We start from the raw sequence: 26,264 nt of genomic DNA on the forward strand, positions 1-26,264 counted from the left end.
CAGATCTGGAGGGACTAGAGGGAGGGATTTCCCATCCCTGTATTCTGTATTCATCAGGCTGATCTCATTCCCTGGCTCCGGTAACAGGATAGGTCAAAGACATCTGGCTGTTCCAGGCTGGGATTTTGGCAACGGCTGGGATGAACCTTTGCCTCCAGTGAGACTGCAGCAGGCTGGGTCTGCAAGGAGAGCTGCCAACCTTGTTGTCACACTTGCCCGAGTCAAGGCTAGACAAGAGTCTGCCTGGAGCTAGTGATGCAGGCAGATCGCTAGAAGTCTGGATAGGGTTTGAATAATGGCAAGGCCAAGGCTGAGGGCATGGGAACATGGCTTGGGGGCCCTGGCAACACCACTCATGAACACACTATCTGAAAAGAAGAGTGGCCTCTGTTACCTCTCTCATCCTCAATTTCCCTGTCAAAGACGGAGGATTAGAACCAGTGATTTCTAAGGCTCCCTTCTTGACCCTTGGCATAGGCAAAATGGCTTGGTTGCAGAGAAGTACAGGCAGGACCAGAGGGCAAGGCGGCTCAGAATTCATGGTGATCCAGACTTCATGCTGAGTTAGAGGACACAAGGTAAGAACAGCCCCCAAGGATTCTTGGATGGCTCCAGAAGCTCCCTGCTCCAATAAGCCTCTGGGAAGCTGGCTCCTGAACTCAGCAGGTTTTCCAGGCCAGCTAGCAACCTATCTACTCAGAGGATACATATTTGCCCAAGGAAAGGCCTTCAGTCAGAGGTATGGTGGGCTACAAAACTTGGAACTTCAAGGCCATGGGGTATTATGGAAAGGTGGAGGATCTGGGGAAAAAGTGTGCCAGCATTCCTTGTGCAGAAGACAGTCCGTTGAAAATGCATGAACTTTGAGGCCCAAAACACTGGAAGACCAAGCCCTGCTCCACTATTTATTGACTATATAGCCTTGGCCAGAGCACTTCTCTGAGCCTTGGTTTTCTCATTGTACAATGGGCATTACAATAATAATACCATCCCAGTAGCTAATATTTACCAAAAACATATTATGTGTCAGACACTGTGTTTCATGTGCTCTGTGGGTGTTACACATGCAACCTACTTCTCAGGATTCTTCTGAAGCAACTGGCTAAAGTACCCAATGAGCTAATGGACACTTGACAAAGATGAGCCTCCTCTCTGTACCCCTCATCCTTATGTCTCACAAAACCTTACTGCTAGGGAATTCCCTGGTGGTCCAGTGGTTAGGACTCAGTGCTTTCACTCCCAAGGCCCAGGTTTAATCCCTGGTCAGGGAACTAAGATCCCATGTGCTGCACAGTGTGACCAAATTAAAACAAAACAAAAACCCCCAACAAACAACCAAACAAAACCTACTACTCTAGTGCAGCAATTTCTTTATTCTTTGCAAATCTGGCTTCACCACTTAGCAGCTGTGTAGCCTAAGCAGTTCCTTAACTACTCTGAGCCTCACTTTTTTTTTTTTTTTTTTAATAAGGTAAAACAATGAGTGATGACCTCATACAGTTGTGGGAATGAAATGAGATGGAGACAAAGTGCTTAATGCAATGGCAGCACGTAGTAAATTCTCAATGAATATTCGTTGCTTTAATGGTTATTTATCACCCCTCATATTTGTGTCATGTTTTTCACTTTATGAAGCACTTCCACATCTGTTAACTCTTTGGATTTATACTCTGTGAGGCAGACAGGGCAAGAATTATTATTCCTATTCAGCAAAGAAATGGAGGCTCAGAATTGTGGAGTGACTTACTCGAGGTCACATGGTGAATAAGAAGCGGAGACGAAACTGAAACCCAGATCTTCCTCCTCTAAGCTCAGTGCTTTGTCCCCACTAAGAAAAGGGCCAAAGCCAACCCCCAAGCTGGTCCTTTGGCCTGAAAAGGAACCCCATATGTGCAGCCAGAGGTGGTTGGTGATGGGTAAACGTCACAGCCCCAAGTGAGTCCAAAGTCTCCATCGCCACTATAAATGGAGGTCCCTTCCAGACACCAAGAAGCCCTTGGGGGATGATCCCTGGCAGGGACATAGCTCTCAGCAGAAACAATTCCTGCAGAGCTTGCAAGTCTTCTGACATTTCAGAGTCCCACAGAAATTGAATGCAAAGTTACATGCATAAGTACACTGGGTATTTTTCTGGGCAGGTGGTCCAATGTTTTTATCAGATTCTCAGAAGCATCCCTGACCCACAGAAGGGAAAGAACAGTTGTTACAAGCTGCAGCCTTGACTTTCACACCTGAATAGCCCTCTTCCAAGTCCTGTTCCCTGAGGGTGGCTTCTGTGAACCATGGCCATGATCAAAAGAAATAGCCACTAGCCTCTGCTTGCCTTGCCTGGTATGGCCTTTATTTTCTTCTTGTCTAGATTTACCAAATTTACTTTAGTGAGTAGACAGTACCTTTATAGTCAGTCTAAAACAACCAAGTTTTTCTTTTTTTTTTTAATCCTAAGTCCATTATTTAACCCAAGAAACAAGAGTTAACATAAACAGGGTTTACCACTTTGTCTCAGCAAACACAATTTAGATGTGCTGTTTCTAATGAAAACCAAAACAGAGCAAATAATTAAGTTAAGAACAACAGCATCAATTTAGTAGTTTACCAATTAGCAATTCACTCCAACATGTTTTGAGTAACGCTGAGCTCACAGAACACCATGCTTGGTGCTTCTGGTTTAATTGGCCTCTCTGCAATACTCAGCATGACTGGCCTCTGTCGTCAACACCACCACCTTCCCTTGGTCATGGTGACGCACACTTCTCTGACTACCTGTGGGCTCCTCGTGCATGTTCTTGGCTATGTTCTTCTTCCTCTGCCCTCTCCTTAGATATTAGCTCTGCCCATACACTTTTGTCTTCTAGCCGGCTGTCTCCCTGATGACTTCATTGGCTTCCACAACTTTGTTTACCATTTCTATCCTGATGATTCCCAAATCTGTAACCTTGGTTATTCTATCAATACTAATTTTGCTCACTTGGATGAGGACAGCAGCCTTCTAACAGGTGTCTTGTCTCCATTCTTGCCTGCTTTGATCTATTCACGCAGCAGTCAGAGTGACTTTCCCAATATGCAAACTAGATCATTGTGTAGGCAGAGAGGTGGGGGTCACAGACAGAAGACCTCGTAAGACATTCTCAGATGTTTGAAACTTACCCTGAAGGCACTGGTGAGCCACTGGAGAACTGTGCACAGAGTAACTATGATCTAGTCTGTGTTTTGGGAAAATCACTCTGGCCTTTGGCCAAATGTATTTCTTTTTTGACCTGATTGTGGAGGCCATTTTGTGGTGATTAAAAAATATATGAGTTTATTCTTCTTTCCACTTAGCTCTTTACGCATTGGTTATACAAAAATGTAGAGGTTATAGAGGGGCAAGACACTTGTTAAAAAGAGTTTAGAATCAAACAAATTGAAGGAGAACTGAAGGCTTCTCTTTTCACCTCTTTATTGTATGTTATGCTCTGGGTGCATGCCTTTCTCAGCATAAACACACCATCAACATGCCTAGCTCAGCGTTCTCACCCACAGGCTCCTCTGTGCCTTGAATTCTCTCTCCCAACCTCCATACCCAATGGTTCTCCAGGAAGCCTTCTTGATTTTCCTGGCTCTCTCTGGATACATGTACCTCAGGACTCCTAGTTCATGGGCTATGTACATGTACCACCTCTTTTGCACTTCCCACACATAACTTAGGTTTTGATAAAATTTTTCATGTAACTCAGTGCTAAAGAATCCTCCTGCTAATGCACAAGATGTAAGTTTGGTCCTGGATCAGGAAGATCCCCTGGAGGAGGAAATGACAACCCACTCCAGTGTTCTTGTCTGGAAAATCCTATGGATAGAAGAGCCTGGGAGGCTATAGTCCAAGGGGTCGCAAAGAGTCAGACATGACTGAGCATATATGCTTACACATGATAAAATTTTTCATATGAATCTGCTATGTTTCTCCAGACAAGGCTTTCCTGTGTCTCCAAATGAGGCAAGGACTATGTCTGATTCATCTTCATTTCTTTAGTGACTTTTGTTCACTAAGTACTCAGGAAATTTTGGCTGAATCAATAAGATCATCCAAGATCCAACCCTTGAGGGCAGCTTTACTCTGGGATTTGAATCAAGGTTTCTTTTGCAGCTAACCCAGAGCTACCAGCTATTATCCATAGATCATCTAAACAAAGTCACCCTTCTAGACATTCACATTGGATGGTATGACCCATTCAAGTCTGAACAAACTCTGGGAGATGGTGAAGGACAGGGAAGCCTGGCATGCTGCAGTCCATGGGGTTGCAAAGAGTCGGACATGACTGAGCAACTAAACGACAATAAGAAAAAAGAGTGTGGAACTGATGGGGACGAGTCCTGGGTGCAACTCTAATCTCATTCATCGCTGATTCAATGAGTCATGTCATCTCTTGCAAAAATAGTTTGTTTGGTTTTTTCCCAACTGCAAAATAGTTATTGTTGCTCTTCACAGGTTGTAAGGATTGGAGGAAGTAGTATATACCCAAAGGAGCTTTGCAGACATGTTAAAACAAAAAGCAACTTTGTGCTTGTGTGAATATTACCCTTTTATTTTTCTATTTACAGGCATCACTATTTTTCTATTCTCTTTCCATCCATGTCTGACCTTTCCATAACAGTGCTATTCACCATAGTGCAAGATGCTCTTGCCTACAGCAAACAGCAGTCTTTAAGTTCAAATTTTACAACTGTAAATGGAGTCATTCAAAAATACCAGGGTCAGGACCATGGCTGGCATCTACAATGAGAGTCCAGAAGGAGTGATACAAATCAAATGACCTCTCTTATTATAGAAAGTCAATATGCCCTGGAGGGATTCATCTTAGCAAATGAAATTTGCTAAGGTGGTGACAATAAAAGGGGATGTGCAAATGGAATTGGTGAAAATTATACTGAGTATCCTGTGAAAAGACCCAGTGTTTATCTCCTTTTTTTCACAATACTGCCAGCACACCAATATCTTGCATTTTCTTATCTATGGCCAAGTGAGTAAGGCCTGGTCATATAAATACAGCATAGATCCTTCATCTTTCTACCATTTGATATGTAGAATTTATATAATGAGAGTACTTATCTTATCTATTGATTCTAGATATGGGAGAGCTCATATATGTGTCTGAGAGACATATCCTTGGTGCCAAGACGTCAGGAGGACCAGATCTATGTGGAACTTTCCTGGGGCTCTTGTATAATGCAGTGTGCCCAGAGTCCAGAAGAAAATATTATTGCATGAGAACCTGAAAGACAAACATCTCTGAAATGGGGGCAAAGGTCACAGTGACAGCTTGTTATCCCCATCTCTCCTACAATTACCACATGTCATGGGTGGAGTGGCATTGAACCTAGAAGAAAACAGGAAATTTTGCTATAGGCTATGACTTCTCTGCTCTCCTGCTATGCCTCCTTCTTAACCACAGTCTGTCAAGTCAATCTTGAACAGCCAAGGGCCTTCTACCTTAGAGTCCTTGCAACTCCTTCTCTACATTTTAATCCAGTAGAGCACTTATAGATGATCTTTTTCTGGTTGGTTCCTTTCAGACTGTTAACTTCTTAAGATTAGCTACCCAATGGACTGACTATACAGTTCATGGAATTCTCCAGGCCAGAATACTGGAGTGGGTAGCCTTTCCCTTCTCCAAGGGGGTTTTCCCAACCCAGGGATTGAACCCAGGTCTCCCACATTGCAGGTGGATTCCTTACCAGCTGAGCCACAAGGGAAGCCTGAATTAGCTACAGATGTTAGATTTGACTTCTCTATCAAATAATGCACTGCAGGCCTAAGGCAAGGGAGGCACCAGATTCCTGGGACACTGCCCTTGTTAAGACTTCTGAGTATCCAGGTCCCTGATTTCTGAAAGGGAAAACTGGCACACTGTACACATATCCTCTGCAATATGCTGATAATCCTGTGAGATTCTCTCATCAGATGAGAGCTCAGTCTGATACTTTAGAATAATATATTTTCTTTGTCACTAAATCAGAAGTGCAGTTGAGAAGAGCCTGGAGTTGAGCTTGGCTGTAGGCTCAGCACGGGTGAGCAGTGGCATGGCTGCTTACCAAGTCTACAGCAATGTAGGCAGCCTTGGCAAATGAGAAGGGGCCAAATTAATGGGGGGGAAGTGGGCAGCCCCATTCTAGCCTGTGCTAGTCAGTCCACAGGTGCATTACCACACTCCCCATTACAAGTCCCTTCATAGAAGACAAATAACCTGAGTCCACAATGAGAAGAGGAGCAGGGTGGATAAACGGTGGGGCATAGAACAGAGCTGAAGAAACTGGGTATCTGAGCTTACAGGGAAGAAGGCATGTGAGGCCCTTTAAGAGCTGCCTCCAAATATCTGAAAGGTTGTCATTTGGAAATAAGATCAACCACGATCTATATGAAAACTAAAACCAATGGCTGAAGACAAGCTGATTTTTACTCAATGTTAAGCGCTCCTTTCCTAACAAGCAGAGCTGGCTATCAGTGGAAAAGACTGCCTCGTGAAGGAAGGCGGCCTCTGCCAGTGGGTGTTCAAGCAGAGATTTGATAACAAGCCGTTAAAAGCATGATGGTCTGTGAGATTCCAACTTGTGCGACTCAAAGCTAATGGCATCCAATGGCCATCTCAATTCCACAAAGTTTTGATGCCAAGAGAGAGTATAGAACCTAGTTCCAAAAAGCAGCCTTTCCTGCCACCTCCCTCTCTGTTCCCAGCACACTAATTTTCTCTCCTTCGGTGCTGGTAGGAAGCAGGACTCCATGAGAGATGGTAAGTGAGACAAGGCTCTGCCCAGCCCTCTCAGCATGATTGGCAATTAGCTGGACTCCAGCCTTCCAGGACTCACAGGCTCACAGCAGGTCATGATATTCCACTGGTGCTTATTTAGAACCCAAGGAAGGAGGCAGCCACAGGTAGCAGGGGCTTAATTCTGAACCCATGCTAACCAAACATTAACATTTGCATTTAAAAACAGGAGCAGGAAAAAGAGCAATGAAAACTCTACTCAATTAAAGCTGTTTGCAAATGCAAATATGCCTGACACAGAAGAGAAAGGGACTCCTGAGTGGCCACCCCTCTCTGTTGACATTTGTGACCAGACAGAAGAGGGGAGTGTATACATATGCCAGAGGAAGAAGAAATTGGAGTGGGTGGAGGAGTGGAAGATGAGGAGGGACAGAAAGATAATTTTGTTCTATACCACGAAACCTATAATTTCATTCTGACATGAAAATTAGCTCTGTAGCTAATTAGCTTTCTAATATCATTTGCTGCCATAGAAAGGATAAAAGTTTATGAATTTATGAACCTACCTGAAAAAGAAAAAAGGGTTGCAAGTTTGCAAGAGGGGATTAGCTGATTCAAATCACAGGGGCCATTTTAGGAGATGTGGCCTATCATTGCCTTTGTGCCCAGAAGAGCATCTAGGAGCAGGCCTCATGTTGTGTCCGCACACCATCACCCTCAGTGGCTGGACTGGCTTCTCTGAGGAGCCCTCCAGTATTTGGAAAACCCTGATGTTAAAGGTCTCCTTGTGCAGTGGAAGACTCTGTGCTCTGCAGCACCCCACCACTGGTCCTAAGTGTGCCCTCTTGAGCCTCTGAGCACACTTGCCCTCCTGCTGCCCAGGACCAGCCTACTGTGACTTGAAGTAATTTATGAATCAGGCCATAAGTCCACCTGGCAGCTGGCCCGCTTACCCTATCAAACATCTTCCCTTCACCTCTTTGGACTGTTCTAGACCACTTGGCCTTCCCTACCAAGATCACTGTGATTCAATTAGATGTAGAACCTTCTAGAACTTCCAGAACTCAACCTGGCCCTGAGAAATATCTCTCCTATTTTTATTTTCCTTAAAATATAATTATTGTATGTCAGCAAGATGGCAGACTATGAAGTTCTAACTCTCATGACTCCCATAGAAACACTGATACTAACAAGCACTCATGGATGAGAGTACCTTTATTAGAGTCTAAGAGTATAGCAGAGGTTTCAGCACCTGGGTGGAGCATAAAATCCAAGAATGGTGCATTGCGTGTCAGAAGAGCCATTTTCCTTTATCTATGCCAACCCTAACCCACTCCAGTGTTCTTGCCTGGAGAATCCCAGGGACGGCGGGGCCTGGTGGGCTGCCGTCTATGGGGTCACACAGAGTCGGACACAACTGAAGCTACTTAGCAGCAACAGCAGCAGCATGCCAACCCTTCCCCAAAGTGGCACAGTTCAGGGCCAAGAGAGACCCCCATGGCCCATGGTTTTTCCCACAAGGGAAAGTGAAAGTGAAGTGAGCATCCAGCTTCCCCAGGCTTGCAGGGCACTGCCCAAGATGCCCACTTCTATCTCATCCCACCCAGAATACCGAGGGGATGGGCTCAGCTGACTCACCTGGGAAAAGCTAGAAGCAGAGAAATGGTGTAGGGGCTCAGAGCAACCAGCATGCATATCTTGACAACCACCCACAGATCCTGCTAACTAGCTTGCAGTCTTCAATAAGAGCCCTAGAATAGATCAACAAAACTATTGTTGGTTTTGTGAATAGATAAAATTGACAAACCTTTAGTTAGACTAAGAAAAAAGACTCAAATAATTAAAATTATAAGTGAAAGATGAAACAGTAAACTGATTCCACAGAAATACAAAGGATCATGAGACTACTATGAACAATTATACATCAACAAATTGGGTAACCTAGAAGAAATAGGTAAATTCCTAGACACATGAAGAGAGTGTGATTAGTGATACCAAGATTGAATCATAGAGAAAAAGAAAATCTGAACAGGCCAATAACAAAGCAAGGAGGTTAAATCAGTAATCAAAAACCTCCCAACTAAGTCCGAGACTAGACAACTTCACTGATGAATTCTACCAAACATTTAAGGAATTAATGCCAATCTTTCTCAAAATCTTCCAAAAATTTGAAGAGAAGGGAACACTTCCAAACTCATCTTACAATGCCAGCATTATACTAAAGCCAGACGAAAAACTTTACAAGAAAAGAAAATTACAGGCCAATATCCCTAGTGAACACTGACGCAAAAATCCTCAAGGAGATACTAGCCCACCCATTCAGTTCAGTTCAGTTCAGTTCAGTCACTCAGTCGTGTCCGACTCTTTGCAACCCCATGAATCGCAGTACGCCAGGCCTCCCTGTCCATCACCAACTCCTGGAGTTCACCCAGACTCACGTCCATCGAGTCAGTGATGCCATCCAGCCATCTCATCCTCTGTCGTCCCCTTCTCCTCTTGCCCCCAATCCCTCCCAGCATCAGAGTCTTTTCCAATGAGTCAACTCTTCGCATGAGGTGGCCAAAGTACTGGAGTTTCAGCTTCAGCATCATTCCTTCCAAAGAAATCCCAGGGCTGATCTCCTTTAGAATGGACTGGTTGGATCTCCTTGCAGTCCGAGGGACTCGCAAGAGTCTTCTCCAACACCACAGTTCAAAGCATCAATTCTTCGGCGCTCAGCCTTCTTCACACTCCAACTCTCACATCCATACATGACCACTGGAAAAACCATAGCCTTGACTAGACGGACCTTTGTTGGCAAAGTAATGTCTCTGCTTTTCAATATGCTATCTAGGTTGGTCATAACTTTCCTTCCAAGGAGTAAGCGTCTTTTAATTTCATGGCTGCAGTCACCATCTGCAGTGATTTTGGAGCCCCCCAAAATAAAGTCTGACACTGTTTCCACTGTTTCCCCATCTATTTCCCATGAAGTGATGTGACCGGACGCCATGATCTTCGTTTTCTGAATGTTGAGTTTTAAGCCAACTTTTTCACTCTCCTCTTTCACTTTCATCAAGAGGCTTTTTAGTTCCTCTTCACTTTCTGCCTTAAGGGTGGTGTCATCTGCATATCTGAGATTATTGATATTTCTCCCGGCAGTCTTGATTCCAGCTTGTGCTTTTTCCAGCCCAGCGTTTCTCATGATGTACTCTGCATATAAGTTAGATAAACAGGGTGACAATATACAGCCTTGACGTACTCCTTTTCCTATTTGGAACCAGTCTGTTGTTCCATGTCCAGTTCTATCTGTTGCTTCCTGACCTGCATACAAATTTCTCAAGAGGCAGATCAGGTGGTCTGGTATTCCCATCTCTTTCAGAATTTTCCACAGTTTATTGTGATCCACACAGTAAAAGGCTTTGGCATAGTCAATAAAGCAGAAATCTATGTTTTTCTGGAACTCTCTTGCTTTTTCCATGATCCAGCAGATGTTGGCAATTTGATCTCTGGTTCCTCTGCCTTTTCTAAAACCAGCTTGAACATCAGGAAGTTCACGGTTCACACATTGCTGAAGCCTGGCTTGGAGAATTTTGAGCATTGCTTTACTAGCGTGTGAGATGAGTGCAATTGTGTGGTAGTTTGAGCATTCTTTGGCATTGCCTTTGTACAATAGCACCCCCCCAAAAAATACTTAGGAATAAACTTATCCAAGGAGGTGAAATATCTATACACTGAAAACTATAAAACACTGATGAAAAAGATACAGCAATCCCACTTCTGGTTATATATCCAAAGGAAATGAAATAAATATCTTGAGACATCTGCACTCCCAAGTTCATTACAGCATAATTCATAGTAGCCAAGATATGGAAACAACTCAAGTGTCCATTGACAGATGAATGGATAAAGAAAATGTGGTATATATATTGCATATATAATATATAATGTGATTACATATATATATATGATATTATTCAGACATAGAAAAGACCAAAATCCTGCCACTTGTGTCAACATGGATGAGTCTAGATGACATTATACTAAGTGAAATAAACCAGACACAGAAAGACAAATGCTGTATGATCTCATTTACATGTGGAATCTAAAAAAGTCAAAATTCATAGAAACAGGGAGTATAATAGTACTTGCCAAAGGCTGGGAGCTGGGGAAAATGGGGAGGTGTTGGTCAAAGGATATAAATTTTCAGTTAGAAGATGAATCAATTCTGGGGCTCTAACATACAGAATGGTGTTTATACTTAATAACATTGTATTGTACACCTGAAATTTTCTAAGCAAGTAAATACTAAGTGCTCTCACTAGAATAAAAAGGAAAAAGGTAACTAAAATAGGTGATGGATGTGTTAAGGAGCTTGATGTGGTAATCATTTAACAATGTATATATATATACCAAATAACATAATTTAAAAATAAACAAAGCTTGAACAGACATCTTTCCAAAGAAGACATACAAATCACCACCAGGTTCATAAAAAGATGGTCAACAACACTAACCATAGATTGGAAATGAAAACCACAGTGAGATGAGATAGCCTCACACCTATTAGAATGACTATTTTTTTAAAAAAGATAAATGCTAGCAAGGATATGGAGAAAAGAGAATCCTGGTACACTATTGGTGTGAATATAAATTGGTATACCATGATAGAAAACAGAGTGGAGTCTTCTCAAAAAATTAACAAATAGGACTACCAAATGATCTAATACTTTTACTTTTGGGTATTTACCCAAAGGAATGGAAATCAAGATCTTGGGGAAATACCTGCACTTCCACATTCATTGCAGCATTATTTATAGTAGCCAAGATATGGAAATAGCATATGTGTCTATTGATGAATGAATATGTAAAGAAAATGTGATGTATATATAATATGATGTAAAGAGTTGTGTCTGACTCTTTGTGACCCCATGGACTGTGGCCTGCCAAGCTCTTTTGTCCATGGGATTCTCCAGGCAAGAATATTGCTGAGGAAGATTCTCCAAGGAATCTTCTTAGCCCAGGGTTTGAACCCATGTCTCCTATGTTTCATGCAGTGCCACCCAGGAAGCCCTCATATTATATTTTATACACACACACACACATACACACAACGGAATAATATTCAGTCTTTAAAAAGAAGGAAATCCAGCCATTCACAAAACCATGGATAGACCTGGAGCACATTATCCTAAGTGAAATAAGCCAGACACAGAAAGACAAATACTGTGTGACATCACATATATGTGGAACCTAAAATAGTCAGTCATAGAAGCAGAGTAGAATGGTGGTTGCCAGGAGCTGGGAAGAGAAGGAAATGAAAACATGACAGTTAAAGGGTTTAAAGTTTCAGTTATACAAGTAAATCTGGAGGTTAAGGAGGAGAAGGGGATGACAGAGGATGAGATGGCTGGATGGCATCACTGACTTGATGGACGTGAGTCTGAGTGAACTCTGGGAGTTGGTGATGGACAGGGAGGCCTGGCGTGCTGCAATTCATGGGGTCGCAAAGAGTCGGACATGACTGAGCAACTGATCTGATCTGATCTGATCTGATTCTTTTGTATACTTAAAATTTGCTAAGGAGGTAGATCTTATATGGGCTTCCTGGTGGCTCAGTCGATAAAGAATCCAACTGCAATGCAGGAGACCTGGGTTTGATCCTGGGGTTGAGAAGATCCCCTGGAGGAGGGCATGGCAACATACTCTAGCATTCTTGCCTGGAGAATCTCCATGGACAGAGGAGCCTGGCAGGCTGCAGTCCATGGGGTTACGAAGAGTCAGACATGACTGAGCAACTAAGCACAGCACAACACAGATCTTATATTAAGTATTCTTACCATAAAATAATAACAATAATAAAAACTGAGTGGGAGGAAACTTTAGGAGAGGATGGATATGTTTTCAGCCTTGATGGTTTCCTGGGTAGAGCTTTTTACATGTCAATCAAACCTCAATAAAGTGTTTTTTATATGTATATCATAGTCACATTTACTGAGCACATATTCTGGGCCATTTCATTTAACTTTTGCAGGGACCCTAGGAGTTAGATGTTCGATTATTATTTCCACTTAACAGTTGAGAAAACTGAGTCTCAGAGATGCTAATTTACTTGCCAAAGGTTACAGACCTGGTAAATTCTATAGCCAGGATTTTGAATCCCAGACTCATTTATTACTAGTATCACTACCTTATATATGCAGGACCTTTCACAGCTCATTGATTATGACTGCTATTACTTTGTGAATTCTCTCAGTCCCCCAGTGTGTGTGAAGAATGTGAGCCTCATAGAGATAGAGTGCCTGCCCCCATCCACAGATGGCAATCAGTGGTTCTGGAGTTGGAACCCAGACTTTCTGTTCATGATCTCTTTACCACAGCATGCTGACACACCTGCTAAATATTTTGCCCTAAAATTGTTTTATTATGACCTCTATAAACACAACCAAAAACATTAACAAGTGAGATTAACACAGAAATATTGAATGGTTGACTGTATTTAAACATTTTTTAGACGCTTTTCCATGGGCCCCTAACATAAGACGCTTTTCCATGGACCCCTAACATAATTCGATTCCAAGGCTTTCTACACACAGATAGATATCAGCTCCTGGTCACATATAAACACCAAGCTCTGGGTCCAAATGATTTCTGTCTAAGACTCCTGGGGATGAGAATCCTTCAAAGCAGGCCATGAAGCTATAGAACCCTGCCCAGCTCCCCACCCATACAAAGCATTTTCCTGCCCTCCCTCCTTCCTGTTCCTCTCCCATTTGGAGGCTGGTTTTGCCCCATGACTACAACTCCCAGCCTGACACCCAACCTAAGTTCTCCTGGGCTGGGGCCCATTAACAATTCCTTTTTGGCCTCCCAACCAGATCTGGACACTGTGCAACATGCTCCCTATAATCTGTCCTTACTCCTTCCCATATTTCTTGATACCTATAGTTTGTAGTGAACTCAACCCCATACAAGACACTTTAAAGAATAATGTCATCCATTTATCTGATAAAGTCCACAATACCTAGAGCCCACAATGAGTAAAAGTGGACCCTTAGTAACAGACATTAAAGCTGTTACAAAAAATATCATCAGAGAGCACCAGGCTGAGGGGTGGGATCTTGGGGGTGTGTGGGAGAGAGGCTTAAGAGGGAGGGAATATATGTATACTTATGGCTGATTCATGTCGTTGTACTGCAGAAACCAACACAACTTTGTAAAGCAACTATCCTCCAATTAAAAATAAATGTAAAAAAATAATAAAATATCTATATCAAATTACCACTCTCCTTCCAACTATCATTATGAATTAAGAGTTTCTTAAATGATTACATTCACTAGTTGTAACAAATTTATTTTGGGAGGTCTTAAAGAACAAATCTGAAGATGAATCATATAATGCTCCCTGATACTGAAATTGCTAAACTTCTCACAGAATTTGAAAAGCAAATTTACTTTTGAAACATATTCCAGTTTATGGGTCTTTGGGGACTGATTGCGAGTGTTACGTGGCTACTTCTATAAAAAGGTTTGTGATATCCAATAATAGTACTCTTCAAGAATAATTAGCATCTTTAGAACAGGATTCATGAATATTACTCATCGCATGGAATCCAACGAAGGCACAGTCAAGGAAATGACACTTGGTTGATATCCAAAAATAGCCAGAGCTGGCAGTCTGGTTTGCAGCCTCAGTAGTCCAAGCAAGGAGTAGAAGAGGACACAAGGAGGCATGGGAGTAAATACTTCCCATCTGCGTGTCTCTGAGTGTGTGCATGACTTGTGTCCAAGTCTTCTGTGATGCCATGGACTATAGCCCGCCAGGCTCCTCTGTCCATAGGATTTCCCAGGCAAGAATACTGGAGTGGGTTGACATTTCCTCCTCCAGAGATCTTCCTGACCCAGGGATCGAACTCCTGTCTCTTCTGTCTCCTGCACTGGCAGGTGGCTTCATTACCACTGCACCACCTGGGAAGCCTAAATACTTCCCACAGCATTCCAAAGATGTGACCCCTAAATTCAATTTTTCATTCCAATAATGTCCCTTAAAAAGCGTGTAGCTTAATTATAATGAGTGCATCCAGTTTTGATGCCTTTATGTCTTATCTAAGAATACTCCCCACTTTCTGTTTTATGTGATATCTATTACACAGTTGAGCTTCACTCTTTTTTGGTATAATTTCAATCTTTCAAAACTTGTGGGGAGGCTCTACTTTCCTCACAAATGAACAGAGTCCCTGATCTCCAGACAGCCTCTCCTTTTACCTCCCTGCTCTGTTAAACCTGCCACTCCCTTCCTTAGTCCCTCCAAAGTGGGTTCCACCTGAAGCAGACTTGCTATCCTATTCTTTACATGAGTCCTCCACTCCTTTCTCCGCATATTTCCCTCCCACTTCTTCATTTCCTCTACGGACCATACTTGTAGCTGACACACCTAAGCCCATTCTGGCATGCTGTCCTCAGGAAGAACTCCTTTGAGCCTGCTGTTTCCTTACTGAATCTGATATTTGGTCTTAATTACTTTGTTTGTTTCATCTCATTCTTTACACTTCACACAATTCCTCCCGACAAGCATCATCTTGGGTTCTCCCATCAATCACTTTTTTTTTAACAGCTGTGAAATGTATGTTTATTGTTACTTCTGACCCATACATTGTACAACTAATCCAGCAAAAATTACCAGGAAAATTTTACATTATTTATTCAGGACTGTGGTTTCTCAACAACTTTGCACTTGGGGTCTTCAAATGTGAAGTTAGGGAAAGTGTTCATGTCTCCTTTACCATATATTTGGTCAAGCTTAAAAAGCTCCCTGTCCAGTTCTTGCTGATACTCTGGGTCAGCATCAACAGGTCCTCCAGATGTCTGTCACCTAGTTCTATGTTCTCTGATCTTGTCCATGAAGAATTACCGTACAGATCAAGTTCCTTATTAGATGCCACTGCTGTAACACCTGTGTTCCTCCTCAGAGAGACTGAGACTGCAGACTGAATGACAGTGGACCTGAGGAGCCTCAGAAGAATCATGGTGATCCTGTTACTTGCATTCAATCCCAAGCTGCCGGAGCCGCCACTGCCGCCAGCCACCCTGTTACCATCAATCACTTTAGAAATACAATGGAAAGGAGGGTGGAGTGGGAAGGATGGCTTTTGAGAACTTGAATGCAAATGGCATTGCTAACAAGCTGTGCTACCTACGGAAAATTAGGTAGCATCTCTGAGCCTCTATGGGCTTCCCTGGTGGCTCAGATGGTAAAGAATCTGCCTGCAGTGTGGGAACCCGGGTTCGATCCCTGGGTCAGGAAGTTCCCCTGGAGAAGGGAACGATAACTCACTCCAGTACTCTTGCCTAGAGAATTCCGTGGAGAGAGGAGCCTAGCGGGCTTCAGTCCATGGGGTTGCAAAGAGTTGGCCATGACTGGGTGACTAACACTGAGTCTCTATTTGATGTAGAGGTTTGTAGAAGAGAGATTATTACCCCATTAACCAGGGATGGAATACAATGATCATGAAATGATGAAAGGGAAGGAGTTCCATAAACTACAAAGAACTGTTCAGAAGTAAACTGCTATTCTCCTAGCAACATCTCTGCAGCTGTTAGCAGCTGTATTTTTCCACTGACAGAATCAATGTTCCCATCTCTTCTCCTGATAACTTACTCCTGAGAGACCTGGCCTAGTGACCTGTTTTAGTTTCACAGAAGGTGAATCTGGGCCTTCCTTCACTGCAGCTGAAAGTCTTAGTGTGCTAGTGGTCCACCACATAGGTAATTTCTTAAAATGCCCCATGGCACATCGCATTCCTTCTCAGTCCCTGGAGAAAAGCACCTGGTAAGTGGTTAAACCGAGCCATCCTCAACACCTTGTCAGTTTACACATGTCTAGAGGCAAAAGAGTAGCGCAGGCTTTGAGATACGATGGGCCTGGGTTTGAATTCTACCAACAACCCTTACTAGGTGTATGATCCTGGGCAAGTCTCTTAACTCTGAGAGCCTCAGTTCTCTCACGTATAAAATGGAGACTAATATCTCACATAGGCACTCAATAGATAATAATCATTACAATGATGATTATACTACAGAAATGTGAAGAATCTGTTTAAGGAGCATCTAGCTTTACTGCTGGAGAAGGCAATGGCACCCCACTCCAGTACTCTTGCCTGGAAAATCCCATGGACGGAGGGGCCTGGTAGGCTGCAGTCCATGGGGTCGCTGAGGACACGACTGAGTGACTTTACTTTCATTTTTCACTTTCATTCACTGGAGAAGGAAATGGCAACCCACTCCATTGTTCTTGTCTTGAGAATCCCAGGGATGGCGGAGCCTGGTGGGCTGCCGTCTCGGGGATCACACAGAGTTGGACATGACTGAAGTGACTTAGCAGCAGCAGCAGCTTTACTGCTACTTTTACTGGGATTGTTCGTATTTCCTAATAACTTGTTAACCAAGTCCTGAGGTTTCCAGGAGCCACTGTGCCATTCACAGGCCCAAAGAGGGAAACCCTGCAGCATCCGCATAGATGACCTGTTTTTCTCCTAGGGTATCTACCAAGATAAATCCCATTTCTCATACCATGCTCCATATTGCCAGAAAATGGAAATGATACAACTCCTGGGTTAATTCCAAACAGCCACTGAGAGGTCCCCAAATAAGCCCCTTATTCTCCCGCCTAAATCCTACCCATCTTCCAAGTCTCACACTCTCTGCTTCCCCTGGTGTTTTTGGATAACACGTCTATCTCCTCTGTCCCGATACCTCCTAAAGAGCAAAAACCCTGCTACCATCTCACTGGGCAAGTTCAGAGTGGGGCTTAAGGGGAAGAAGAGGTAGAGAAGATGGTACCAATGACCCTTAGTGGAAGTAGAAAGATAAATTACTGAAGTCAGGGAAAATGTGAACCCAAGAGTTATTCTATGTTCAGACAGGATTTTCAAGATGGGAAAATGCAATCTAGTGTAAGAAAACATGAGAGAAGAGCTATGGGGACTTTTCACCCTGGAAAGATGCAAAATATCCTCACAGGGCTTTCCATATACAACGTTCTATAAGGCTGTGATTAAAATACACAATGAAAAGCTAGATGTGAACAGAGAATAAACATTATTGTTCAATCAGTGCAGAAATTATCATCAATTAAGCTAACTGGAGAGTCTCAAAAAAGCAGAGATGTTCAAACTGTGCTAGAGGGCTCTTCTCCTCTGAGCATTTTTAGTGAGTTCAATACTCCTTTTGCCTGCAGTATACCAGGTACTGTAGCTGTTCCCTGCTGGGGCGCCTCAGGAACAAAGCTGAGTTTGATTTCTGCCTGTCTTCTTGGTGCCCAACAGAGAGTGAGACACAGAGTCCTTCCTCTATATTTGGGTGCTGGACCACATTTCCTCATGCCTGAGCGAGCCTCAAGGTCAGGTCTTGAGTTGCAAAAATTTGACTCTAAGTCCAGAACCTTTCTAAGACAATGCAACCCCCAAACTGAGACATCTCCATGAATATCTGCTGACAGAGACATGACCGCCTCCTGGCCCCCTCTTCCTTTACTTGTCTAACCCTGGCAGGAATGCCTCCTCAACCCTACCTTTGGGCTCAGCCTGGCCCCCGGTTCTGGACACTACCCTGACCTAAGGTATAGAGAAGCATAAGGCCTCAGTATAAGCACAACCACCAACATAGTGACTGAGACAACTCAGATCTAATCTCTTGGAGGGGAGACAAGACCTCCAGTTCTTTTATCATCTAGTCAATGCTGTAACAACAATGGATTTGGAGTGCTAGCACCTTAAGAAATCACCTGTTTTCACTGCTCCTTGTACTAGTACAGACATAACTGTTCATAGCAAAAACCATAGAAAAATTAGAAGTTGTATTGTGCTTTTTGAACTTCACATTATAAAATTTTATTTCTGCCTTGCTATCTAGTCTTTAGTGGTCGAGTGGCTGCATAGTAGTCCATCAGGTTGATATACCACAATTTAGTTAATCAGCTATTCTGGGACACTTATTTACTTCCAGATTGATGCTAAACAATACTATTATGAACGCCTTTTCTCTGAATTTAGAATTACTTTCAAGATTAGATGTTCAGAAATGGAATCAATGAATCAAAGAATAAGAGCTTTCAAAGACTCAATACAGAGTATTTTTTTTTTTTTACAGCCTTAGCTTTATTTTCATTTGGTCATGTGTGCTTTAAAAAACATACACATGCTTGTAAAATACCCAAATCTCAGGAATTAGAAGGGTGCAAAACAAGGGGCTTGAGGTGAAAAGAATATCCTAGGCTTCAGAACAAACAAAGCCAACTCAAAAACTTTTTGTTCAAAATTCAAAGATATTTTGTTTTAAATGATATCTAGGTGTTTTGTTTGTTTGTTTGTTTGTTTGTTTTGTTTTTTTAAGAACATTTTAGGGACAAAAACTAAGCTTCTTGTGTTGCTTGAGGCAAGGCCTAGCTTCTCTCTTCCTTGAAGACCTTTTGCAAAATACAGAAGCCATAATCTGCTGGCCTCCATGTTCACTGCCCACCCTGCCCTCTGGAGGGCTACAGGGTATCCAGGATGTGTTCAATCTTGCTGACCAGCTCCTGTTGCTTTCCCGAAATGAGCTTCTTATTCTCGATGTACATGTCTTTCTTGAGCTTGCCAGCCACCAGCCACTCGGCCTCCACTGCTGACTTCAGGACCAGCTGCTTGACCTGCGCGTCCAGTTTTTGCATTTCGCTCACTTTGTCACACAGGTTGGAGCCCTCGGTCTTCAGTCTGGCCTGCAGCAGTGCCACCTCGCTGGTCAAAGCCTTGTGCTCCATCTCCAGGTTCTTCTTGCCACTGTTGAGGGTGGACACATCCCGGGACTGTTTGTATCTACTGACTGTCTTGTTAAAGTGATGGTAGAGACCTAGTCTCTTGCTGACCAGGGTCAAGACCTGCTCTGTTATGCAAGCCACCTTCATCCTGGCTTCTGCAGCTGGATCCTTTGTGATGGATAAGTCCAGCCTGACATAGATGACGACGGTGAAGAACAGAATGGAGAAGGCGGCCACCAACAGCAGGGGCTCCTGTAGCATGAGCACCTTGCTGAAGGTGTAGTGCACCACGATGTCCTGAATATGCTGTTCCACCAGGTTTTTCTTGTGGGCCACGATCACAGGGTGGCCAAATGTGTCCAGGTAGGTATAGTATAGCTCGTCGGGGGCTCGGCTGATCTCATAGGGACTGTCCACCTGGATGTTCCTGGCCCCTTCAGGGAGGATGATCTTCACAGTCAGAGAGTCTATCACTTGTTTATCAAACACGTGGTCCACAAGCCTCATCTTCAACACATACTGGTCTCCCAAATTATAGAGGTACTCATAGCTTGGGAGGTTGTAGCCAATGATGTAATGAGTCTTCCACCCGCCAAAGAGAGGGAAACGAGGCTTCATTTCCATCTCCACCGAGTCATCCAAAATAAGGAGGTGTCTGGTGTAAATGCTGCCAATCTCATCCCGGTAATAAACATCCTGGGCAGAGGCAGGAAGGATGGTCTTAAAGGAACGGATGGAGGAGATGCCACTATCTACCCATTTGTCATAATCATAACGCGAAAAAGACCCCTTCAGCACAGCCCCCGTGTGCTTCAGGTTCACGTTTTCTTCCACAGCAATATTACCCCAGTGGGAGACCTCGATGACTCGGGTCATGCTGGTGACGGTCAGGAAAGGGCTGTTGTTCTCAGAATGTACTTTAAAACTATCCTGACTATAGGCAGGGATGTCATGGAAAGGGCCATAATCCAGGAGATTCTCGTGGCGCATGGGGTTGCCCAATTTGGTATAGCTCTCCACGTTTGGGGAGGCGAGCTTCACACGCATGGTTTGCGTCTTGGTCGGGTAGGGAGAGTAGAAATAATGGTTCCCCTCAAACACCACAAACTGTTTCTGAGACTGGGTGATCTGGATTGGATACGGCTGAATCGCGTGGGTATAAACGGCTTCCACAATGACTGAAACCTCGGCCCCAGGATCAAGAGCAACTGGGAGTTGGACTGTGAAGAATCTCCCGCTTTTACCGTTAATTTTGGTCTCCTGTACTTCCAGACTGTTGGTTTCCTCATCCACTCCCGTCACCTGCACGCCGAGGTGTGCCAGCTGGGCCTCGAACTCGGGCTCCACCGCTACCAGGAAGGAGGCAGCGCGGGGCGAGGAGTCACTGCCCGCATGAGCCAGGACCACCTCGGCTGTCACCTTGGCCAGGTGGCTGCTCAGGTCCACCGTGCGCCTCACCTCTTCGTTGACCAGAGGCGGAGCCTCCGCAGAGGTGCTGCCTGGCTCCGGGGCCCAGGCCGCAAACAGCAGCAGCAACGGCAGCAGGTGGACTGCAGGCGCCTCCATAGCCGTGACCTAGTTGAGCCCTGCCTGCGTGTGCGTGCCCTGCGTTCCCCACAGGGCAGCCCCTCATTGGACCACTCAGTTCCCCAAGATGGCGGCGTCCAGGGGCACAGTTAGTATTTAATGAGGTTAAGTTGTTGTTTTTTTTTTTCTTTGCAATAATAGTGTCTGCTTTTTAAATTTATTTTTTTAATTGAAGGATAATTGCTCTACAGAATTTTGTGGTTTTCTGTTATACATCAACAAGAATCAGTGATACATAAAAATGGGGTTAGGGTTAGGGTTGAGGTATCTGTAATGACTACGTTACTATAAGCAATATGTAAGTAACTATTCCAGTTTTAGCACATCACCTCTATCAGACATGATTATCTAACATTTTTGCTAATTTAGAATGTATAGTAGTATCTCATTAAAATTTTCTTGTATTTCTTTACTCACTGGTGAGTTGGAAGGTTTCCTTTATGCTTGTTACTAACCACATTGCCTCTTGTATGTTTTGAAAGCACAAGAATGTTTACTCTAGTGGCACAGATGTTTGGGTTCCTGCATTTATAAACTGTTCTCCCTTGCTTTGGCTTTATAACCTATTTGCTAATCTCCCTGACACCACTTGATCCATTATTTGTGTACTGTTTAACCAAAGTCCACAAACTTGGGTAGGGATTAAGACAATGTCACTTGCAGTTTGGGATCCAGTATAAATTCCCTTTTTTTTTTTTTAAAGCTATGTGGCGTTAATTGATTCACTTTTTATCTCAAAGCCTCTTTTCTTACCTGTAGAAAAGAGAAACACCACTTATCTGCTTACCCCACAGTGTTATATGAGAACTATAAGCCTTGTAAAAGCAGGGTCAGACAATTTTTTCTGTAAAGGGCCTTACGGTAACTATTTTAGGCTTACAGATCATATGATCTCTGTTACAACTACTCAATTCTGCTATTGTACCATGAAAATAGTGTAGACAATGATAGTCTGTTAATAAGCATGACTGTAGTCTAGCAAAACATTTTTAGAATATCAAAACTTAATTTTATATTTATGTATAAACATATTTATATCTACACATATGTATATATGTAAATAAATTTACATTTAAATAAATTATATAACAAACATGTTACAATATAACATATATAACATTTACATATTATAATATAGAATTACATTTACAAATGTTATATAATTACAATTAAATTTGCATATAATTTAATTTTATAAAATTTTCATGTATCACAAAATACAGTTCTTTTTTTTTTCCTGCTACTTGCTTTTTTATTTGCTTAAAAATAGTTTCAGGTTGGTAACAATTTTACTACTCTCCCTGTTTGTTTGTTTTTTATTTTATTTATTTTAATTGGAGGCTAATTACTTTACAATATTGTAGTGGTTTTTGCCATACATTGACATGAATTAGCCATGGGTGTACATGTGGCCCCCATCCTAAACCCCCTCCCATATCCCTCCCCATCCCATCCCTCAGGGTTGTCCCAGTGCACCAGCCTGTTTCATGCATCGAACTTGGACTGGTGATCTATTTCACATATGGAAATATACATGTTTCAATGCTATTCTCTCAAATCATCCCACCCTCGCCTTCTCCCACAGAGCCCAAAAGTCTGTTCTTTACATCTGTGTCTCTTTTGCTGTCCTGCATATAGGGTCATCATTACCATCTTTCTAAATTCCATATATATGCGTTAATATACTGTATTGGTGATTTTCTTTCCGATTTACTTCACTGTGTATAATAGGCTCCAGTTTCATCCACCTCATTAGAACTGATTCAAATGCGTTCTTTTTTTTAAATATAAATTTATTTATTTTAATTGGAGGCTAATTACAATATTTGGAGAAGGAAATGGCAACCCCCTCCAGTGTTCTTGCCTGGAGAATCCCAGGGGCGGGGGAGCCTGGTGGGCTGCCGTCTATGGGGTCACACAGAGTTGGACACAACTGAAGCGACTTAGCAAGCAAGAAATTACAATATTGTATCGGTTTTGCCATACATCAACATGAATCCGCCATGGGTATACATGTGTTCCCCATCCTGAACCCCCCTCCCACCTCCCTCTGGGTCATCCCAGTGCACCAGCCCCAAGCATCCTGTATCATGCAATGAACCTGGACTGGCATGCGTTCTTTTTAATAGCTGATAATATTCCATTGTGTATATGTACCACAGCTTTCTTATCCATTCATATGCCGGTGGACATCTAGGTTGCTTCCATGTCCTATCTACTGTAAACAGTGCTGTGATGAACATTGGGGGTACATGTGTCTCTTCCAATTCTGGTTTCCTCTGTGTGTATGATATTTTTACAGCTACTTAAAAGTGTAAAATGTAAAAGCATTCTTTGCTCATGCTGTATTACAAAAACAGGCATTAGGCTGGATTTAGCTCACAGCCTATAGTTTGCCAACCTCTGCCCTAATGCCCTATCCAATAGCATGAGATCTCATAGGACAGTCAAAACAAATAGGTACCCAGAATAGGCAACAGTACTGTCACTGATTTTTTGTTGTGAAAACAAGGAACAGAGAAGGTGTTGTGACTTGCCCAAAGCCACATGGCCCTCCAGAGGTAGAACTGGATTTCCATCAGATCTGCCTTTTTCCAACCCCCCAAGCATTGTCTGCTGTAGCAGCTACCTCTCCAGTCAGTGATCTCAGCCCTGGGTCAACTCTTACCTATTCCTGACCTTCTATCCTTCCTTAGCTTGTTCCACATTGCCCCACCCAAAACCAGGGATGCCATAGTAGCATCAGCATTTAGGAAAGAAAGAGAAAACCCAGTTCTTTTGGCTCCTACAAAGAGGCCCTTGATTCTCCAACCACAAAGTCATGTATTTACAGGAATCAGGCATCAATTTTCCACATTCACAGAGATGTTTAGTGGTATACAGACTAGTGTGGCACAGTGTGCACTCACTCACTTGTCAGGCATCTCAGATTATAAATCTTCTCCCTCATGATGTGTTATCATAATCATATCTTTCTTTTTGTCTGCTTTTGAGGAGCTTTTACTCTTGAAGGACAAGGCCAGTAACAATAACAAAATCACCACTGTGGGAAATAGGAAACAGTATTGACAGGTACAAGAGTATCCAGTGGAAAGAGGATACAATTTGGAAAACTTTCACCAAAGTTCAAGTTGATTCTGCCATGAATTATCTAATCCCCCTGAGGCTTAGTTTCTTAGTTGAAAATGAGGATAATGAACTTCGAAAGAGAACATATATAGTGTGTGCTTTGTAAACTTTAAAGTGCTATACAAACTTTAGTTAACAGTATTATTACCTGTCTTATACAACTCCAAACACTAACTTGAATCCTGACCTTCTCAGCCTGATTTGAAATGTGATGCTTGTTGTCTTCTATAGAAGCTCCAAAGCCATGATTTCCTGAATGAATGGAGACTGAATTCATTGTGAATTCTCCTGGCACCAGCACAGATCTGAAGTATATGGGTTTGAAGTGACAAAGGATAGGATGTTATTGCAGGGGCTTGTGGGGCTGGCAGCACAAGTTGAAGAATGAGCCCCATCTTCTCTGGCAGTGGTATCAACAACCTCTGCACGACACCAAGGTGCCTCTGCATGACACCAAGGCTGCCACCTACTCTGAGCACATCACAAAGCTTCCTCCCGCCTCAGCTCTCAGCCTAGCCAGGCCCTGAAACCCCAGGGATGTCAGATACACACCTCACCCTGGCTCTCTGGAGACTTAGACATCTGGACAAGCATTCTTTCCTTAGGTTTTGATCAATGACTGTTAACCCTGTATCACTTGGTTCATTTTATTCATTTTACTTATGGGAAAATTGAGGCTCATATAGTAAAGGTGGCTTGTGCCAAATTATGTAAGCCCTGTCCTTAGCTACTATTAGGAGACTTTGGTGCAAGTTCCTATTCTGCAACCGACTAGCTATGTGACCTTGATTGACTTATCATAGGTGAAAGGTGATTAATTCTATCATCTATTAAAATTAGCATTTCAATAGCACTTTAGAGTTGATCCACTGTATTCATAATCTAATCCCTACAATAAACATTAAGACAAGGGGTATTGTGGTAATCTACATTTTGTCTAAAAGGAAAGACAAGCTCAGAGAAATTAAGTGATCTGCAGAATTACGCAGCTAATAAATGGCATCTTTTGATTCCAAATAAAATACTTTCTCCACCAAAGCATATGACTCAAATTCCTCAATAATGAAAAGGAATTAAAGCTTGTCTTAAGAAACTTACAGGATATATGTAAAAGTATGCTGAAGTAAAAACTACTCAACCATCAGTTCCTAGCATCTTGAAAATGAAGGCTTCTATTAGTTATCTATTGCTGGGGAGTAAACCACCTCTAAACATAGCAATTTATAACAGTGAACATTTAAGTTCTCATCCAGTTTCAGAGGGTCAGGAATATGGGAGCAGCTTAACTGGGAGACTCTGGCAAAGCTGCATCTCAAGACTTGACTGGCACTGGAATCCTCTTCCAGGCTGTCTCCTGTGGTTGGTGGCTGGAGGCCTCTATTCCCCCATGGTGGGGATGGGCAGTGATCTCCATGGGCTGCCTGAGTGTCTTTATGATGTGGCAGCTGGCTTCCCTTGGACTGAGTGATCCAAGAGAGACAGAGAGAATATACCCAAAATGGAAGCTACAGTCTCTTTTTAGCCTAATTAAGAGTGACATACCACCACTTTTGCAGTATTCTATTCTCAAACTCAGCGGGAGAGCATTACACTCATACATGAATATCATGAAGTGAAGATCATGATGATCATTTTGGAGACTGGCTACTGTAGGATCCCTTTATAAATTCTAAAGTTTCTGTTGACTCCCATGAGATGAATATCATAGTTTTTATATCATGTTTTATTAATAAGATATTAAACTACATGAAATTGCCCCAATTTGACTATTTGTGACCCACAAAAAAATGTTCATTTCATATGGTTCAGCCTAATTGATAACCTTTGGAAGTAGTTGATGCCAACAGTTCAGTTATGGAGCTGCTCTTCTATTCTACATAGTTACTGAGAAACTTTTATGGGAAGAAACTGATCTAGCTCCTGGAGGTACAATGGTGAATGAGACAGGGAAGATCTTTCCTCATGGACTTAATACTCTTAATGGTTTTCAAACCTGGCTTTTTAGAACTATGAATCCTTGAGACCCACCCTAGACTCAC

At 42.7% G+C, this 26,264-nt stretch overlaps 1 protein-coding gene and 1 pseudogene across 1 annotated transcript; both read right to left on the reverse strand.

The window, feature by feature from the left end:
* Window positions 1–14,651: 14,651 nt before the first annotated feature.
* On the reverse strand, window positions 14,652–15,742 carry LOC112583925 (annotated as a pseudogene).
* A 3,205-nt stretch (window positions 15,743–18,947) lies between these two features.
* On the reverse strand, window positions 18,948–21,507 carry LOC102395874 (dolichyl-diphosphooligosaccharide--protein glycosyltransferase subunit 1-like). The gene has a single exon (XM_044938409.2). It carries the CDS (start codon window positions 21,073–21,075, stop codon window positions 19,249–19,251), a length of 1,827 nt encoding a protein of 608 aa, XP_044794344.2. The 5' UTR covers window positions 21,076–21,507; the 3' UTR covers window positions 18,948–19,248.
* Between the last annotated feature and the right edge of the window lie 4,757 nt (window positions 21,508–26,264).

The sequence above is a fragment of the Bubalus bubalis genome, chromosome 3 (assembly GCF_019923935.1).
Source record: "Bubalus bubalis isolate 160015118507 breed Murrah chromosome 3, NDDB_SH_1, whole genome shotgun sequence".
In the NCBI taxonomy this organism is placed as follows: Eukaryota; Metazoa; Chordata; class Mammalia; order Artiodactyla; family Bovidae; genus Bubalus; species Bubalus bubalis.

Excerpts from the sequence above, each read along its gene's own strand:
- LOC102395874 (XM_044938409.2), bottom strand. The coding sequence starts at position 21,075 with ATGGAGGCGCCTGCAGTCCACCTGCTGCCGTTGCTGCTGCTGTTTGCG.